Below are 20972 nucleotides of genomic sequence, written 5' to 3'. Positions count from 1 at the left end.
TATGAAGGCGCAAGTCTTCTCAAACCAACCGACCTCATCATTGCTGCACTTCCGTTTAAACTTAATGTCACCAGGGTCAAGGACTTAACAAAAAAAAAACAAACAAACAAAATGTCGGATGACTGTGCGTCCACTGACCAATTTTACAGTAAAATATGTTAATTCCCAGTAGGTCACGAAGTGACATAACATTTGTAATGATTCTAAAGTCATTAAAGGACAGATGTAAGACCTCGTGACTCTGGACATTTGAGCAAACGTGGGAACTACAAATACTGTCTAGAAGTGCATGAGTTAGTTTCTTGGAACATGTTTGTGTCAGTTAATTCCTCATTAACCTGTGTGTATGGAGTCAGGCAGAAGGTAGAGAGAAGCATCACTAGGTAATGACGGTCTGCCTCTGTCTCACTTTCACAATCTGTTCACTCGTCACTGGACAGCCATCATCCATCACTTGAAGACGTTTGTTTTCAAGCCAATGAACAAAAAGACTACAGCTCATTGTCAGCTACCCTTTCTTCTCCACTCCTATTCCCCACTTCTCGTCCTCCTCAGTTTGTTTTGTATTTATCTTTCAGCTCTGTTACTCCTGGTAGCAGGTGTGCTTCTTGCAATTGAAGAGTTAAATCTGCTTTAGTTGGCCCTTAATATTGATTTCAGAATTATTATTACTTTGATATTTTCTTCTATCATTATATTTAATTGGATTTTGCAGAGTAACAGGAGAACACAAATGAGCAATGAGCAATGAACCGAAACACAAACAACCTGATAAGTGATCTACCTTGATTAATGTCGGTGGTGTTTTCCAAACTTATTAATATGCATTCGAAATGAAAATGTATATTAGAAATACAATCAACTCTTCTTTGTTCTGTACTTTTTTAACAGTAAGTTTCCTTCACAATACATGCAAACAGGTTTTGCGTGAAAAAAAGGAAAAAGCGCTATATCTGATTGTAAGATACCGAGATCAACAGGTATGACTGTGACTGCCACAGGTTGTGATGTACATGACATATGCTCTATAAAATCCATGAACATTGTCTGGTGAAACAACCCCGTGATTTGAGAGAGAAGGCGTTTTCCCACATTTCTCTCCTCCTGATCCTCATCTGGTGTACAGGTATATTGAGTAACATCGATTAACACACAGGTATGTGGAGTAACATCGATCATTAACATACGGGTATGTTCGTTTTGTGACACTTTTCCTTCTGAATTCTTTCACAGTTACTTTTCACACTCACTCTGCTACACCTTCTGTAACACTTTTAAAATTCTATGTAACAATTACTTTCCATCCTTACTTCTATAAAAGCTACATGTCTCTGTGTTTTCTGTCCAAGGATGCTGTGGATCTGTTCTCAACGTCACATACCCGGAAATGTTGCCCCAGTTTCAGTACTATGATGTCGGGTGGCCTTTTATTAACAGCTTCTCATATCTTCCACAATCACCGTCACAGCAAAGAATCCGTTTTCTGTTGTACACACCGGAGAATCCGACCTCACCGCAGCTGCTGGACCCTATGAATGTTACCTCCGTAAATAACTCCAACTTCAACGCCCAACGACCCACGAAATTCATTGTACACGGATACTGTGGTTCTGCCACTAAAAAGTGGGTTCAGAACATGGTGAAAGAGATGCTGACCCAGGTATAAAACATTTTACTAAACTTTTGTTTATGAAAAAGAGGACACTCTTCAAATTCTATGTAGGACCTGACCTGAAATGGTGGCCGTGACAGACCCTTAGTTGCTGGCCTGGGGTGAGACTCAAACAACAAACCATAGCAAGAAACGTGTCCCCTCCTGTACTTTTCACTTTTCCTCCTTTTCCAGGAAGTGTGAATGCCTCTAACCTTTTATTTCCAGTGTGGGTGTAGTGTACCCCGAGTTCCTGAACTAAGCCATGTGTCTGCGCATGCGTAGTGATTTTATTCTAGTACAGACGGTGGGTCTCGTGGTGTTGGTGAATGAGTGTCTTCGTGTGAATCGGTGTCTAGCAGACATTTTTGCGTTATAATTTATTGAAACCACCCACAATAAAATGTGATCTTGTATGTTTTTGCTTTCTAATGTTATTTGAATTCTATGTTCTTTACCTTGCTTTTGATTTTACTACTATCCAACGGAGATTCACTCCTGTGTACTTTCATTGACATTAGAGGCTTAGTCATTCTTTAGCAGACGATCAAACACTCGTTCGCGCAGTAATATTGAACGAAGATTGAGAGAATATGTTCCATTATTCGATTAGCCACTAGTTCATGCTGCCTGGCTTTATCGACAAAGAATAAGATAATAATTTCCATTAGTCTCCAGCACACGATCACTCACTAAATCGGTTGACGCCTATCTGTAAGCTAGGAATTTGTCCCGACAGGTTTCACTTTGATTTTCAACAGTTACACTTTGGGTGTGGAGTGTTCTTTTGGGGTTTCTTATTTCATGTTTTTTTCTGGTTCAGTTCCTATTGCCTTACTGGTTCCTTGAGGGATTCAGTGCAGTCTGTTGTCTCCACTCATTTGTGATGCTGATATATTCCCATCTTTGTGCAAATTCGCGGCAGTCGAAAGACGCAAGTGCAAGTGTGGTATCAACATAGCTTTGTCTTTCACTTTCAGAGTTGTTTCTGCCGCAAAAGTGCTATGAGTTTAGAGTAGGAGGTCTTCCGTCTTATCATCATTCAGTTTGATACCATCCAGTCTTTGACTTCATAAATATAGACTTCTATGGTGCTGGTAGTGAGACTCAAATACCAACGAGAGAATGCGGCTTGATTGATGATTTGACGGCATAATAAAAATGACCCATAAATATTTCAAAGTTAAAATTTAGTTATGTTGAATATCTCTTATCATATTTTAATAGATCTTATTATGTTGCTGGCACAAGGACGTGGTGTTTGTTGTTTTCCATTAACAGAATGTCAACAGCATCGCCGTAGAATGGAGAAAGGGCGCCCAGGGACCTTACTACTACCAGGCCACGGCCAACACTCGGGTTGTCGGCAACTACATCGCGACTCTCATCTTGTTGCTTGAGAAGCTGGGTGTCCCCATGTCCTCCGTCCACGTGATTGGTCACTCGCTGGGCGCGCAGACAGCGGGCTACGCTGGCCAGGGCTTGGACGGGAGGCTGGGAAGGATTACAGGTGAGAAGTCAGAGACTGATTTGCTTGTGATCTTGTGATATCACTGGGTGGTCCGACAGCTTGAAGGTTAGTGGCAGTTCCAGGCAGAAGGTTGACGGTTCCATGCCAGCCCGAGTAGAGAAGCAAAGTCCAACTGACCAACCAGCTCTTGGGTACCCGAACACCCAGTGCAAGGGAGCTTACACACCCACCTCACACACATCGACACACTCTAACATTATGTATATATTATGAGTTACACATGTAGATATTACACTTCATCACACTATATATGAGATTATATATTATGAACTACACATATGAATAATACATTGATGAATGTTAGAGGTGTTATAGTTTTATGACTCACAGGTCTGGACCCTGCTGGCCCCAATTTCGAAATGTACGACAGGCTTGTGAAACTGGACAGGGACGACGCGCAGTTTGTTGACGTCATCCACACCAACGCCAAATCTCTCGTGCTGGGGGGTAGGCAATGTGTCTATGGATGATGTCACGTGGCAGTACAGCCTTATGGTTTCTCTAGTCCAACGGTAGACTCGGACTACCTCTGTAGTTTGCATGTTACGTGTTTATGTCCGTTTCTATGCCATCATGTTCTGCGTCGTCTTGACTGGCCGTCATGCCCAGCTTCCTCGTCTCCCATAATGCAGCAGTAATTTTGTGAATGTTTCAGGTCTCGGAACTACGGAAATGTGCGGTGACGCCGATTTCTTCCCCAATGGAGGCGTTGACATGCCCGGATGTACGAATGGCGTATCCCTTCTGCGAACAGCACTCAGTAGTCTGCTTTATGGACAAGTACAAGGTAAGAGAAATCTGTAGGGAACTGTACTGAACATGAGGCAAGTGTAGCTGTCTTTTTTTAAAACATTAGATGGTGTTGCTGCTGATGTGTATAGCGCATGATCACGTTCACAAAGCTTGCTTTGAGATCCTGAGACCGAGATATGGACAGCATACGATTGACGGAGCAATGACGAAATGAAAATGTATATTAGAAATACAATCAGCTTTCTTTGTCCTGTACTTTTTGAACAGTAAGTTCCCTTCACAATACATGCAAACAGGTTTTGCGTGAAAAGAGGAAAAGTTAGCGCTTTATTTGATTGTAAATATGATACTGAGATCAACAGGCATGACTGTGACTGCCACAGGTTGTGATGTACATGACATATGCTCTATAAAATCCATGAACATTGTCTGGTGAAACAACCCCGTGATTTGAGAGAGACGATGCTTTCCCACATTTCTCTCCTCCTGATCCTAATCTGGTGTACAGGTATATTGAGTACCATCGATTATTAACATACGGGCATGTTCATTTTGTGACACTTTCCCCCCTGAATTCTTTCAAATTTACTTTTCACTCTCACTCTGCTACACCTTCCACATTTCTTCTAATTGGAAAAAGCTCTTGTCTATAGAGCAAACCGTCGTAGATAAGCTAGGATCTGCGTGCTCACGTGGTCAAGAGGATGAAGCCACGAACTTGTATTACTGGACTGCTGGCAGACGACTTTTTTCCAGTTTCTAAAACGATGAAGGTGTGTACAAAGCTTCCGGTTTAGTCACATTCATTGTTTATGCTCGCCGAGACTAACAGCGGAGAACTTCGCCATGTGCTAAGGGTTGGACTCGGCAGACAGCAATCCACCTACAGTATACATATCCGAGGTCAAGGGTTAGTGTGTGACGTCACCAACTGTAACGTGTCTATCACAACAGGTTGACTGTCTATCAAGGGTTATGTCTGCAGCAACGATGAATCCGAAATTTCCGGCGAACGACGTGAAGGTGATAAACAGTGGTTTCCATCGCAGTGTCTGTCCTACCAGCTTGTAATAACCATTGACAGTTTGAATTTAGACGATTGCTTCTGGTGTGAAGCTGGTTTAGTCACGATATGTACCTTCACGTGACGGCGTGTTTGTTCTTTCAAACACATCAAACAATCTGTCAGTGAGTTTTAAAGACACTTTAAAAACAAGTTAAGTAAATAATATCAATGATTTTAACAATTAACTTTCTTGTAATTTCGAACGAAACAGATCTCTGATCTTCCTGAATCAGACGTGGAAAAAATCGTTCAGTTAAGGCATGGGGTTCATTCATTACATTCAAATACGTTTCTAGATATCAGTACACGTGATTAGTAAAATTTATAGATTGTATGTACACGAACACACTGACCTACTTCCTTGTTTATTTCTATACTTGTATCAAAAGATGTTGTCGGCACGTTTGCGTGACGTCCACCACATGACGTCCATCAGCTACTTCACGCTTGAGTCTCTCTTTTTCTCTCTGTCTGTAGCCGTGTCTATGTATATATGTAAGTCTAGACGACAGCAGATGCTACGATCGGACATCGTGTCAGCTTTTTTCTCGCGAGGTCGACTCATGCCGGACTGACCCTAGCCCGCGCACAGTAGTGTGACTCGGCTCACTTCAGAGGCACTGGAAAAGTCGCCTGAGTCTAGAAGTGCCTGAGTTAGTTTCTTGGAACATGTTTGTGTCAGTTAATTCCTCGTTAACCTGTGTGTATAGAGTGAGGCACAAGGTAGGAAGAAGCATCACTAGGTAATGACTGTCTGCCTCTGTCTCACTTTCACAATCTGTTCACTCGTCATTCGAAATGAAAATGTATTAGAAATACAATCAGCTTTCTTTGTTCTGTGCTTTTTGAACAGTAAGTTCCCTTCACAATACATGCAAACAGGTTTTGCGTGAAAAAAGGAAAAGTCAGCGCTTTATTTGATTGTAAATATGATACTGATATCAACAGGTATGACTGTGCTGCCACAGCTTGTGATGTCCATGACATATGATCCTTATACAGGCTCTATAAAACCCATGAACATTGTTTTGTGAAATTACGCCGTGATTTGAGAGAGAGAAGATGCTTTCCCACATATCTCTCCTCCTGATCTTCATCTGGTGCACAGGTATGTTGAGTAGCATTGGTCATCAACACACAGGTATGTTCAGTAACATCGATCATCAGTACGCGCTTTGTTCACAATGTTGGCCTGTGTGTCAAAGTTTCTAATTGCATCCAATAACCGGTAAGAAGGTAGAGGATAAAACCCCAAAGGTCTTTAAAGTCATCTCTTCCATCTTCCTCCCTTTTTTTCTTACTTCGCATCCTGCTTTCCCCTGACCTCTGTACGATTATTCACCTGAGCTTTGCAACGATTACCCACCGCCCCGACTTCTGTAACAATAATTTTCCCCATTTTTGTGACACTTTCCCCCCTGAATTCTTTTACATTTACTTTTCACCTTCACTCTGCTATACCTTCCACCTTTCTTCTGCAACACTTTCGACATTCTATGTAACAATTACTTTCCATCCTTACTTCTGTAACAGCTACGTGTCTCTTCTCACAAACTAAGTCGGTGTGTTTGTCAGAATTGTTGCTCACTTTGTCGTGTAAAGGTGGAAACAAAGCACTGAGCGTGTTTGCTGTTGCCATGCGATATTGCTGAGATTAGATTGTTACTTTAAAAAGTTGTGACTTCGCCATTCAAGCTCCCTAACTGGACTCATTTCCTTACAAAAAGTCACAAAACCAGTTCACTGTAACCATTGTGTTGTGGTCGGTGCCAGGCATGATTCATTGTAATCATTCATTATTTTCTGTCCAAGGATGCTGTGGTGCTGTTTTCAGCGTCACATACCGGGAAATGTTGCCCCAGTTTCAGTACTATGATGTCTGGTGGCCTTTTATTAACAGCTTCTTCTGTCTTCCACAATCGCCGTCACAGCAAAACATCCGTTTTTCTGTTGTACACACCGGAGAATCCGACGTCACCACAGCTGCTGGACCCTATGAATGTTACCTTCGTGAAAAACTCCAACTTCAACGCCCAACGACCCACGAAATTCATTATACACGGTTACGATGCCTCTGCCAGCGATAAGTGGGTTCAGGACATGGTGAAAGAGATGCTGACGCAGGTATAAAACATTTTACTAAACTTTTGTTTATGAAAAAGAGGACACTCTTCAAATTCTATGTAGGACAGTCTTCTCCCCTGTCACCACTAAGTATGACAGTACATTCTAGACTAGTTATCTCGCCGTCGGGTGTCAGAGCGGATTCTCACTGAGTTATTTCTGAAGACAAAACTCTTTCCATCGCCTGACCTGAAATGGTGGCCGTGACAGACCCTTAGTTGCTGGCCTGGGGTGAGACTCAAACAACAAACCATAGCAAGAAACGTGTCCCCTCCTGTACTTTTCACTTTTCCTCCTTTTCCAGGAAGTGTGAATGCCTCTAACCTTTTATTTCCAGTGTGGGTGTAGTGTACCCCGAGTTCCTGAACTAAGCCATGTGTCTGCGCATGCGTAGTGATTTTATTCTAGTACAGACGGTGGGTCTCGTGGTGTTGGTGAGTGTCTTCGTGTGAATCGGTGTCTAGCAGACATTTTTGCGTTATAATTTATTGAAACCACCCACAAAAAATGGGAGCTTGTATGTTTCTTATTTCATTTCTTTTTTCTTGCTTAGTCCCTATTACCTTAGTGCAAGTGTGGTATCATCATAGCTTTGTCTTTCACTTCCAGAGTTGTTTCTGCCGCAAAAGTGCTATGAGTTTAGAGTAGGAGGTCTTCCGTCTTATCATCATTGAGTTTGATACCATCCAGTCTTTGACTTCATAAATATAGACTTCTATGGTGCTGGTAGTGAGACTCAAATACCAACGAGAGAATGCGGCTTGATTGATGATTTGACGGCATAATAAAAATGCCCCATGAGCATTTCAAAGTTAAATTTTAGTTATGTTGAATACCTCTCATCATATTTTAATAGATCTTATTATGTTGCTGGCACAAGGACGTGGTGTTTGTTGTTTTCCCTTAACAGAATGTCAACATCATCGCCGTAGACTGGAAACAAGGCGCCCAGGGACCTAACTTCTTCCAGGCCACGGCCAACACTCGGGTTGTCGGCAACTACATCGCGACTCTCATCTTGTTGCTTGAGAAGCTGGGTGTCCCCATGTCCGCCGTCCACGTGATTGGTCACTCGCTGGGCGCGCAGATAGCGGGCTACGCTGGCCATGGCCTGGACGGGAGGCTGGGCAGGATTACAGGTGAGTAGTCAGAGACTGATTTGCTCCTAAGAATCTGATGGATGAGTAGTCAGAGAGAGATTTTCTGAGAGATGTTTGACATATAGACATCTTGTGATGTCACTGGGTGGTCCGATAGCTTGAAGGTTAGTGCCACTTCCAGGCAGAAGGTTGACGGTTCCATGCCAGCCCCGGTAGAGAGGCAAAGTCCAACTGACCAACCAGTGCAAGGGAGCTTACACACCCACCTCGCACACATCGACACACTCTAACATTATGTATATATTATGAGTTACACATGTAGATATTACACTTGATCACACTATATATAAGATTATATACATGTATTATGAAATACACATATGAATAATACATTGATGAATGTTAGAGGCGTTCTAGTTTTATGACTCACAGGTCTGGACCCTGCTGGCCCCAATTTCGAAACGTACGACAAGCTTGTGAAACTGGACAGGGACGACGCGCTGTTTGTCGACGTCATCCACACCAACGCCAAGCCTATCGTGCTGGGGGGTAGGCAATGTGTCTATGGATGATGTCACGTGGATGTAAGCCTTATGGTTTCTCTAGTCCAACGGTAGACTCGGACTACCTCTGTGGTTTGCATGTTTCGTGTTTATGTCCGTTTCTATGCCATCATGTTCTGCGTCGTCTTGACTGGCCGTCATGCCCAGCTTCCTCGTCTCCCATAATGCAGCAGTAATTTTGTGAATGTTGCAGGTCTCGGAACTGCGGAAATGTGCGGTGATGCCGATTTCTTCCCCAATGGAGGCGTTGAGATGCCCGGATGTGCGGATGGCGTATCCCTTGTGCTCAAAACACTCGGTGACCTGTTTACTGGACAGTTAAAAGGTAAGAAAAATCACCAGGAACTGTACTAGACATGAGGCAAGAGTAGCTGTCTCTTTTTAAAACATTAGAAGGTGTTGTTGCTGATTTATATAGCGCATGATCACGTTCACAAAGCTTGTTTTCAGCGTTTGAGACCGAGATATGGACAGCATACGATTGACGGAGGTAGAAACAACTGTGCAGACAAGTACTGTCATAAAAAAACAAAGAAGACACAAAGAGGAATCAGTGAACAAACCTCAAAGACTGAGAGTGTCATGAACCACGAGGAAGACGAGCAGGAGGACTAGCTAACAGACGAGAAAAGTGAAAGATAGGGTTAGAATACACATCAAACACATCAAACAATCTGTCAGTGACACTTTAAAAACAAGTTTAAAAAAACAATATTAATGATTTTAACTATTAACTTTCTTGTAATTTCGAACGAAACAGATCTCTGATCTTCCTGAATCAGACATGAAAAATCGTTCAGTGAAGGCATGGGGTTCATTCATTACATTCAAATTCCTTTCTAGATGTCAGTCCACGTGATTAGTAAAATTTATAGAATGTATTACAGGAGTACACTGAGCTACTGCCTTGTTTCTTTATTTCCTATACTTGCTTGTTTCAACAGATGCTAGCGACACGATTGTGTGCAACCACATGAGGGCCACCAGCTACTACACGGCCAGCATCAGAAACAACCCGTTTGTGGCCTACCCGTGTGCCAGCTTGAGCGAGTACAAGTCAGGTCATTGCACGTCCTGTGCCAAAGGGTGTTCTAACATGGGGTACCATGCTTCCAGTAATAGTACGGGTCTCTATGTGCTAAACACTGGCTCCACCTACCCGTACTGACACCTCGACCACAGTAAAGTATATGGAAAGGTACCCGTACCTGTCGAGCAGAGAGAGTCTGGTCCTTTCCCTGATGGCGACTTTACCTTTAATCTCCAAGTGTTGTGCTTTAAAGAAGTATGATGGTCTTAACCATAAAAGTGGTGAATAATGTCTTGTACTTACCATCATTAATAAAACACTAACAACTTTAAAAGTTGCTTTGTCTGTTCTCACTTACTTGTATTTGTTTTCGTAGTATTTATACTTACAGTATTTCTCTCAGGTCACATATGTGACTATGTGTCTTTAAAATTTTAAACATTCAGCGTTTTTGTTTCTGTTTTATTTATTGTTATCAATGCAGTTTGCTTGTCTACAGTAGTTATGCATACCAAGTCCCCAGTTAATGTTAATGTTTCTTTCAGCTTTTCATGGGTTTTCTCAGAGAAGCTGGAAAAAAAAGATGGGGAATAAATAACACGAAAAATATTTGCAAAAGAGTATTAACATATGTGCCCAAAGTATTTCGTTAGTCACGTGTGCATTCGTGGTTTTATGTATGTATGTATGAGTGTGTGTGTGTGTGCGCGCGCGCGCGGCGATTTTAGAATAAACGGTTGGTTACGTAAATCGTAATATTTTAAAGCCGTAGTTTTGTAAGATTAACACGGTTTAAAAGCAAGAAAGAATTTGCAGCTAGTCCAGATTTGATTTAAATGGAATCAGGCGAAAGGCACTTCACCAGTTCGCCCTCACGTTCGTACTTTTCCATCGAGACCAGTAAGAATTCGTTACGAATACTTTATGTCTAAAGGCTTTGATGCCTTCTTTACACACGTTTAATTAATGAACTATGTATGTATGCAAGGTATGGGTACGGTTGAATTTTTAAATCTATTTTTCACCCACTTTACAGGGTCCTAGAGGTCTGAAAGTTTTACCATTTAGCCATTTCCGATGACAATACAGTATTAACTCATTTCCAGCAGCCCCCTAGTAGTAAAGTAATTAGGGGAGATAAGTAGCTCCAGGACGAGTAAACAATAGACTATCTCCCCTGATTCGGCCTCGAAGAATGGAATAAAGTTACAAAGTAAAATGAAAAATGTCGAGAATCCCTGGCATGCAGAAAGAGAGCAGAAACAGAATTGTGCCCCTCAGTAAATCAGGTGCTTGCTACATTAGCAACTGTCTCATTGCAACGACACTCAACCCTCTGGCGAGAGAGAAAACAGAAAGGTGAAACCGCAACGCAAAGAAAAAGAGTATGATCTGCAGTGATGATGTATAAATATTAGTATAGATATTATTGTTATTAAGTTATAGATATATGATATGTTTTTATACATATTTTAACCAAAGAGAGAGGTGCTGATATAATATGAATTGACATTTTTCATTTCTAGCTCCACAGTTCAAAATTGTTTTAAACTCTTGTCAGAATTAAGTGTTCTTCTATGGGTAAACCTGAAAATAGAAAGACATGGTTTGGAAGCAGAAGCACCATAGAACTGAGATAAGATATGTGGTGTGAGACTTCTTTAGTCTGTCTTTAATCTGTAAACCTATTGATCTTTAAAAATCCCAATTTTCCTATTTTTGTTATCTTCAGAAGCTGTACAAAAGAACAACGGGTGCATGGAGGCTTCAGATAACATCATAGAAGAGGCCATCAAAGAAATGCTGCAAAGAGATGGGGGTGGCAAGGAGAGGAGAAAAGGAAACTAAATGCTAGCATATTTCACGGAGGTGACAACTGTGTTTCTGTGCCCTGTAAATTTTTTGGAATTAAATTACTGTACTACATGAATTATGGAAGAATTGGGATTTGGCGTGCTGAGCAGTTGTATATACGTCTTATGCATTTTTGGAAAATCGCCTTGTATTATCCAGCTTTTTGCTGCACTGTATCAACCTCTGTATCCTAAAAGACTGTGTGCTAACTACCTCCAACCAGTTCACCTATTTTCTGATGGGAAAAAAAGACTTCAAAGAAATTGAAATTGAAAACTGTGACACCGTTATTATCTTCATCTTCAATTAAGAATCCTAGATTATATTGGAGTCTTCTTAACTCATCTGCTACAAGTGGGACAGTAGATAAAATTCCTCCATAATGAATTTGTTCACCTCTTTCAAAAATTAGGATACATTCACGCTGAAGGGATCCTTTCTTATATATGCCCCTTGGATGTACATGGTGATTATTACTGATATTTTGAACAAATATGTGGTAGTTGAGATATCTGATGATGACGTATAAGAAGGTTTTAGTATATTATGATATAGCCATGTGGATCTGATAATGTTCTCAATGAATTTCTTAAAGCCTCTTTACCAGAAATATATGAACCTTGTTCAGCCTTGCTTTGCATTGTCACAAAATCTCATAAACCTGGTTAATCGGAATATGTCCATTTTATAAGGGTAGAGATGATCATTTGAATGTTATGTACAGAGGGACAGAACTGTATTTTTGTGTATTGTGTATTTTGTGCACCATACAAATGTATTTATATTTCACTATTTTTTATCAAATCTAAAGGTCTATTTAGTTTAATTATTCCTTGCGACTCTTCAAGGAGCACAGGGCCTCAACAACACCTCTCCTTTAAACATTTGAAACTGAAATATTTGTCTATTAATTTAAGAAAATTCATGTGCTTTGATTTATCCCTGCTTAATTCTAATACTTTTCTCTTTTTTTGAGTATCATTTATGCATCTTTATCATAAATTGTCACAATTTGTTGCATATATAAGATTAATTGTTATTGTATGATTGTATGTTTCCTGGTTTTATACCCAATAACATGAAATATTTTTAATCTTCTGTGTATATCATTCTTGCCATGTTGAAGTGGGACTTCAGAGAGTGGTGATTTGCTAAACATTTAAATTAAGTTTAAAAAACATGATTAACACTTTAAAAAATTTGCTACAAACATTATTTCAAACATTTTGCGAGAAGATTTTGCAAAAGTTTATAAAATGTCTAAATGATATCTGGGGCTTGTGCTTCTTTCAAAAATACAAAAGTTATAACAATGAAGGTAATTTTTAAAAATTTATTTAAAAAGGCAAGAGAGTCTGCATCTAAATATAAACGCTATGATATTCATCAGATATGCATCACAAAGACATCGTCGATCGAGCCCGGTTTTTATCTTTATTCTACTAGCTTCTACTTCCTTCCGAGACCGTGATAAAAAAAAAAGATTGTGTCCCCTCTCGCTTGACGACAATCGGCAAGAGAGTATTCCATTACAAGCTGGCGGGCCCCGTGACATTAGTTTTACACGTCGAGATCGCAAGTGTCTTCTCATCCAAAAGAAACCACGTGACAAGCTGGAGCCTGGTGCAGGTGGAGCCGAGGGGAAGGTTGGGGGATGCCGCACTAGTCGGAGCCGGCGATGCTGGGCAGGCTCATGATGCCCTCGTATGTCTCGTCCAGCTCCCCCTGCGTCAGAAAGGTGTCGACGGTCGAGCCCGTGCTGACGTGCCTGGGACTGGGGACCAACACTTCTCTTGCGCTGCGAGCGCTCGTGCGTGCAATGGTCTTCCTCTGCGCCGCCTGGTCCACTCGACCGCCGCGAGCCACGGGCCGCTCGTGCGTGTGATGCACGGCGCCCAAAAAGCGCTGAGTTCTGCTGTACGTCGGTGGACTTTCTATGTGAGGGAGAAAAAAAGACTTTTTAGTCAATGAGAATACACAGCTATCCAGTTTTGAGGAGGCCATATTTTACGTGCACAATAAAATGGTTGCAGTTCACATCTATTTACATCTACAGAAACTGGAGACGGCGATTCTCGGCTAAGGCTGAAAAAGGTCTGCTTAGGAAATAATTTTTATGGATCGAATTGTCTCTAACTTTACTACGATTTTGGAAGAATGTTAAGATAATAACATTTTGGAGTCTAACACTCTAGTAGATTGTTCCCAGGGTATGATTTTGTCTGTCATAAAGTGTTAGAGGGAGGTGTATTTTGCCATAGTGGAGAGCAGTACTTGTGGTGATAGTGTGTCAGTGGGAAAAAACATTTTTGACAGTGTGGAGCAGCACTTGTGCTCACTCAACGGTGCCTTGCTAAGATGAAGAGCTGGATTATTCTGCGCACACAAAAGAGCCTAACTGTATAAACTCAGACAAACGAACTCTGGTGTTACTCTTGCGCGACCTGAAGTAACCACCCTTTAGCGTATTACTTACCTGCCCTGTTGTAACAGTTGGGAGCAGTACAGCTGTGCGATAATTGCTGCTTCTGGGTGTGAGTGCGATGTCTGACAGGTGGTAAAATACGGGTGGGCTGGACGTCAGGGGCTCCACACGCGTAGCAAGGCGACTTGGTGTGGTTCATCCACCCGGTACCCCTGCAAGAAGGCCACCAAGTAGAACTGGCGTCATAGAACCGTCCAACAATTCACACCACCAGTAGGTATACACGTATGTATCTCAGGCGTGCAGCAACATCTAGAAATCCTTTAAATGGTTTTTTCCCAATCATCTGTGTTCCCCTAGTAACTGAATTGATTGTTATCACTGGCATCCTTTGAGTGTTTTTTTTAATCTGGGGTGCTAATGGCAGTGGTAATGAGCATCAAACAACAAAACTCGTACCTGAAGATTTTACCACAGTTGCAGTTGAACTCAGCCAGTCCCCACTCCTCTTGGCGCGGAACAGGGTCGTACTTGACCTTACACACCCTGCATTTGGAAACCTGTACACGAAACAAGTCTTTGAGTTCATTACATTCTGATATCTGCAAGCGACACACGCCTTCCACTTCATTAGGTTTCATTACGCCGGTGTGTTCAAACGGCTGTGACGTCAGACATACGTAGACTAAAAGAATACCAACAAAAAAACAAAAAAGAACAAACAAAAAACATTTAAGCAGACGGCACAACGGACAAAGGGTGATGTGGTGCTTATAATGGTTTGTGCGATGTGTACTTGTATTTTACAGTATTACAAAACTTATGCAGCTATATGTATGTTTAATACTGATATCTATATGTATTTTATGTCTCATTATTTGTTTACTTTGCGTGCACAATGTGCTATGTAATAAAAGTTTAATATCTTTCTGACAGTTGTTTAATGTTTTTGCAAAGAGTTTGTAGAGACTGTACCTCTTTCCTGGCGGGTACCTTGCGCCACCAGAATCGGTCGCAGCCTCCGCAAGCAAAGAGGCGGATGGTGTGCGTCACTCCTTCCACCAGAGATCGCTGCACGTGCTCCGCGTCTTGGCGCAGTGCGTGCAACAACTCCTACACAGGACAAAGGTACGTTTGGTCACGCTTCAATGCGTCATCGACGTAAGGCAGGATACAGTGCACGCCTACACGCTGTACATTATGACAGTTATTCATACATCATCACTCTTCTGGGAGCTCAGGAGGAAGGGACTTTGTCTGGTTTTGAAGCCAACAACATGGACAGGCAAACATTACACAAAGAGAGTGAAGTAGTAGATGAATAGGCACTGGAAATGAGAAGTACTGCTTATGGGCAGGCAAACCACATGCTTTTGGCAGTTTCAGTCTTTCATCTAGTTTTCGTCTAGTGGACACCTGCAGTGTAATTGAACCATTTTAAATTGATCCCTCAAGTCCTGGGCCAGTGCGCACAATACATATCTAGGCTGGATGGTCAACAACAAGCAGCTAAAGTGTTTATAGCTCACTAATTATACTTTTTATTACTTCGTGTTAGCCATCCAGCTAGCACCTACCAAAGTTGTGAGCTGTTGTCCACTGGACGTCACAGGTCCTGTCATGCAGTTCATCACTTTTCTGACAATAATATTGTAATAATAATATTATTATTATTTACCTTTTGCAAAATTTTCTTTAAATATTAGTGGATACGTCACAATTACTTAGTTACTTACATCATTCTGTCTGTTGATAAATGTCCGGATCTCTGCAGGATCGCCTGAAAAAGAAAAGAAAAAGAATAGCGTATTAACCTTAAAGAATATAAAAGCAAAAATAACTGCCTCCAGGAAGGATTCAGCAATAATATGATATTGTGTATTCATATATCCCTTGTTTAAATATTTGCTTTCACAAATGACGGGTATCAACAGCTTAATTAATTCAAAGCGTCGATAAGGACGCGCACCTGTTGCACTAATAACAAGCCTGACAAAGGGAAAGGGAGAAATGAATAGAAATGCAAGTCAGATCTACACACATGTTGCCTGCCGTTGGCTTTCACAGGCAGCAATACTCCAAGTCTCACCTTTGAGGACGAAATCCACGGCCTCTGAAAGTCCGCCATTGTTGATCAACAGTTGTTGAGCTTCGTCATTGGTGAAGCGACCACGAAATAACTCCTGGAGTCGCCGCGCCTGTCACGTGTAGCGGCGGTCAACAAACATATCCAGCAGACAACAGATGCTGTAATACACAGCTAACACAGGGCTGACTCAGTGCAGGTAAAAACAATCACCGACAACAAATTATTTTCACTCAGAAACTGACTACAAACGTCACACAAGACGTGTTATATATTTATCTTTATCGTCGCTCGTCGTCATACTGTAGCCGCCGTCCTCTATTATGCATGGTGATGTGTCTATGATATTGTTTGTCACATAGTCGATTCAACAGAGTTTTTATCACATATTTGGGTATCAAAATGTGAGAACAGTTTTCCGGGTCAGGAAAGGTTAGGGAATTTTTTCGCTTAATTTTTTTCGCTCTAAGAAATATTGGAATGAGGGAATGGTGGCATATACTTGTCCTCCTATGAATAGATTTCCTTACTGTATAATGAAAACCGAAAATGAATCCCTCAAATAGTTTGAAATGAAAATGAAATTGAAGCTTCAGCCGACAAATTTCTATTCTGTTTTTATGCTTTTAACTTGCCTAGCGTGTAATTGTGAATGTCACAGCTTTTCTATGTGCGGGAGAGTCGACGGAAAACCTTAAGGTCGTTGCCTTTCGTTTACAGATGCAGAAATACACATTCTTTTAAACTGCCTGCTGGCACAGACAGGATGACCCATTCATAAAATTTAAATGCTGCAATCTGCAGACCATTTTGTCTTCCTGCAGATCATACAATAATAATGTAGCACATGGTGGACATCGAGCTCAAAGTATGTCCATGACACTTGTTAGAGTCCATCAACATGTAAGCTCTCAACCTATGACACATTCTCACCATCATGCCCTTGACATTCGACAGAGTCCTTCGAAATGCGAACTGCTAACATGTGATACTAATTTCCCTGTAATTACATCATATCACATTCCTATCTCTGCAATTATGTCCACGTACATTAGGCCCAGGGCTCGAGCTGTCGACAGAGACTGTTGGATGCCAGCTAGCTTGACAACCCTTGTACACCGGCTGACAGAGGAATGGCTAATCAGTACTTTCACCTGGACACCAGTGAGGGCTATTCTTGTAATTTTTTTTAAATCTGCAGGCCGTGCTTTACAACTGAAGCTAATTATTATAGTACCTTAAATAATTGCTAACCTTTCTCTCCTGTCGGCAAAACCTCCAGCGTGCGAAAACTCGTCACTGACTCCCCCCTACCCAACCACCACAAGCTCCTGGCATCCCGGTCGAGGAGGCTGTACGTTGGATTTAATCAGTTTATTATGAAAACTGAATCCACGTGTGAGTGAGAAAAAGAATGGGGCCGGGGTTGGGGTGGGGTGTGGCGAGAAATATATATGTGACGTGCGTGACAAAATAGAAACGGGCTTCAGTGTTTGTAGACGCCGACTACGAGAAGGCGCAAAGCATCGCAGTCGCTGGATCCGGTGAGTGACAGTCTCATGTCATGACTGACAGCTGTTGAACGTGTGTTTTTATATACTTCATGCGGTGGCTCTGTGTGTGTGAGAGAGAGAACCTTTCGTGTCTTTGGTGTAATGATGAACATCTGTGTTTCAAGCAGTGGCACATGTCCCTGTGTATGCGGACTATATCGCGCCGTCAGTGGCCGTGTCAGCATGTGTGTGTACAAAACCAGACGATAATGGCGAAAGACAAGCCCCGTGTGTTATCGGCGTGACCCATGACTGTTCCTGTTCCTGCTCGTTCTGACTGAAACTTAGAGCAACATAATCCACTAGCACACCTCCATCACAAAATCTTTCTAAAATAAGACAACCCTTACTAAATTTGTGTGCTTATCTGAGACGACTTTTTATGGGGCGTGTAGCGAATGCAATGCCCGATGACTAGCAACACAGCATGAGTGATAAAATGCACTATGGACTTAAATACAAAACGAAAGCAGACACGACCTGACAGAAAGCCGATCTGATATCTGATATCGACTGACATACCTGCCTTTGTCGTTCAAATTCATCTATCGAATCTTCGATTCCATATGATCTTCTGCTAAGAATATTTCCCTGTCACTGATCGATGTGCCGGGTGTGCTAAATTCTTCAAGGGGTAGCAACCCGATGAGGGTGTCGTTTGTGCGATTGTGGGCTTACGCAACATCCGGGTTACCTATACAGCAGTCATTACGTCATTGCATTGCCAGACCATAACAACGTTCGCTCAACGTTCATTCGCTGTGTTGACTGTTGAAAGGCTATGTCGATATGAGCCTGTGCACGTTCGCATATCAATATTAGTGAATAACTGTGTGTGCGTGCTCGTGACGGAGGTCAAATTTGAGAATGTGGAGTTAGAAAAGGTGACTCATACAATTATTCTCTATGCTCTGATGTTAATTGTTGCTTTGATGTCCGACTGGTTGAGCGACAGCATGCAATCAGTTGTTATTTCCTAAATGTATCACAATCAATGTGTTCAGACATCAATTGTGATGTTCGCTGCAGTTTGCTCTGACGACCGTGCAACTGCATATACTTAATTGTCGACTTTCTCCTGTGATGCAGGCACCTTCATTGGCCTTTTCGCGCCGATACCAACCTTTTTCAGTTAAAGAATGAACGGAGTTTGGATCAGTCATTACCTGGCCTATCATTTATATCTCATTCTGTCACCTCATCGTATCTACCGACTACCTATATATGTACTCAAGAGCCATGGCTTGGTAAGGAGGTAGATCCTGGATGGAGGAACGTGGGTGGCTTAAATCATGTATGGATGTGATTGCTTGCTTACAACACAATCTGCTTGGCTAACTGGTTTCTCTAGCATATTGTTTATTTAGTAGGAAAGTGCTTCCATGTTGCAGCGATTTCGCACTATGGGGAGGGGGAGGAAGGGAGGGAAAGGAAACTGGAGTACCCGGAGAAAATACCCGACACCCAGGTGCCACATACAGAGTGTGTCCTGAGACGAGATCTGAACCCTGAGCCACTCACTGCCGTGGTGACAAGCGAATGTTTTAACCACTAAACTACCGGCCGGGTGCCCCGAAAACTATTTTCTCTAGCAGGTACCCGTTGCAGATTTAATGTACGTCCGTGTGTGCCAAGTGGGGACAAAACAACAAAATCGCTATACATTCCCATCACATAAATGAATACAATCTCCACAAATTTAGCCAACGCTTGCTGTAATAGTTATAAAGGCGTTATCATGCAGTGTTATATCGTAGCCTTTGATCAGTTCCCGCTCTGACAAAAGACTTGGTGAAAGAAAGACTGCACATTGATGCCTCCCACAGCTTGTGCAAATAAAGTGCAATCATGCGAGACAACTCCGTCGGCCGCCAAGGGACGCTACCATGTACCACGCAAGCTACATAAGGAAAAGAAAGTTGATCGTACCACGGTACCCGGTTTTCAAGCTCTTCATAAAGAAAATCAAACACATTATTAAAACCTTACAACAAAGGATGGAGCTAAAATATAACATGGTAAAATGTCATGTTTTATTCTCGCATAGGCAGTATTTATAGCAGCCTAATAGTTCATCCCCATGACCATTGTCGATCGTTGCTAAGAATCTTCCCCTTCTCCTCCCTACCCCACCCCCGCCACGCCACGAGTTACAAGGAAGTACCCGTAGATCGTATCGCACTGTCAGTCACGGATGTACCCGAAGAGATAAGTTTATGCTTAAACAGTGATCATGTTCCAATATATTCACATATTTACTGAGGTAACATTTGACTATAGTAAATAGATCACTATATATATATTGATAGCATTAAAAACTGTTCCGAGCATCGTTTAAGCCATGACAGATTTTTAGTTTGAGTCAAAGTGCTGCTTATTCATTGCTGTATTATTAACATGCCATTTACAAGTTGCAGGACATTTGCAGTTTAAAAGCATTTACAATACAGCATTTTACTTCTGTTTGGTAACATATTTCACACATATACTCTATTTACCCTCCTGTCCTCCACTTTCACAACACAATACAACTGTAAGGTGATTTGATCAGCATCCACTTCACTGCATTCTTAGCATTGAGGTTAATGTTTATGCATAGTATTTTAGCAGATCTTCTAAGGGTTGTAACAACCGATTTTGTTACTTTACTACTGATGAAATGTAAGTGCATGAGGCATTACAGGGTTTTGTGTTTCAACACAACATAAAAGGAAAATCAGGAATAAAATGAATTTTTAGATCTAGATTGATTAACTAATTACACAATTGTTATAACAATAGTAGCAGTTCAGTAATATCTGAGAAGAAGTATTGCAATAACTTACCGAATAATAAGCTTTACTAGGATTGGATGATGTTTGATGTTGGTGACAGCTGACGGTCTTTAAAACCTGTATCTGCTATATGTGATTAAAAAATCTGTTTGTTTGCCTTTTCTTTAGTAGAAATACTTTGCGAGATGGGGAAGAGAGGGTGATTTTAGAAGTTCCCTGCATTTTTTTATTTCTAAGATTACCAAATAAGAAATTCTATTATTCTCTCTCTCTCACTCACACACACCTAAATTCTTTTTTAGTGTTAACACAAAACTTGCCTTTAACTGCTGGATATGTTTTATTTATTTTAAACTTGTGTGTTTGGTTTATTTATCCCAGAGTACACCACACTGTTTTGTACTTTCATGCAACAGCTGGTGGAAAACATAAACTCACCTGTGAAGGGTTCTGCCATACCAT

General features: G+C 41.5%; 3 protein-coding genes across 3 annotated transcripts; 2 read left to right on the top strand and 1 right to left on the bottom strand.

Annotated features, from left to right (window-relative positions):
- The first annotated feature begins 1062 nt into the window (after window positions 1-1062).
- On the top strand, window positions 1063-6095 carry LOC112554275 (pancreatic lipase-related protein 2-like). The gene is made up of 6 exons (XM_025221986.1): window positions 1063-1156; window positions 1350-1660; window positions 2933-3161; window positions 3513-3629; window positions 3838-3969; window positions 5950-6095. The coding sequence occupies exons 2-6, from the start codon at window positions 1388-1390 to the stop codon at window positions 6033-6035; spliced, it is 837 nt and encodes a 278-aa protein (XP_025077771.1). The 5' UTR covers window positions 1063-1156; window positions 1350-1387; the 3' UTR covers window positions 6036-6095.
- On the top strand, window positions 6013-10152 carry LOC112554274 (pancreatic lipase-related protein 2-like). The gene is made up of 6 exons (XM_025221985.1): window positions 6013-6109; window positions 6814-7125; window positions 8036-8264; window positions 8658-8774; window positions 8982-9113; window positions 9733-10152. The coding sequence occupies exons 2-6, from the start codon at window positions 6874-6876 to the stop codon at window positions 9954-9956; spliced, it is 954 nt and encodes a 317-aa protein (XP_025077770.1). The 5' UTR covers window positions 6013-6109; window positions 6814-6873; the 3' UTR covers window positions 9957-10152.
- Window positions 10153-12990: 2838 nt separating this feature from the next.
- Window positions 12991-20972, bottom strand: LOC112554434 (repressor of yield of DENV protein homolog). The gene is made up of 8 exons (XM_025222209.1): window positions 20949-20972; window positions 18259-18327; window positions 16187-16295; window positions 15834-15877; window positions 15073-15210; window positions 14557-14657; window positions 14149-14309; window positions 12991-13606 (listed from the first exon to the last, which is right to left on the bottom strand). Exons 1-8 carry the CDS (start codon window positions 20970-20972, stop codon window positions 13335-13337), a joined length of 918 nt encoding a protein of 305 aa, XP_025077994.1. The 3' UTR covers window positions 12991-13334.

The sequence above is a fragment of the Pomacea canaliculata genome, linkage group LG13 (assembly GCF_003073045.1).
Source record: "Pomacea canaliculata isolate SZHN2017 linkage group LG13, ASM307304v1, whole genome shotgun sequence".
NCBI lineage: Eukaryota > Metazoa > Mollusca > Gastropoda > Architaenioglossa > Ampullariidae > Pomacea > Pomacea canaliculata.
The sequence above is the reverse complement of the archived record's forward strand: the minus strand, read 5'-3'. Positions and strand labels throughout refer to the sequence as shown.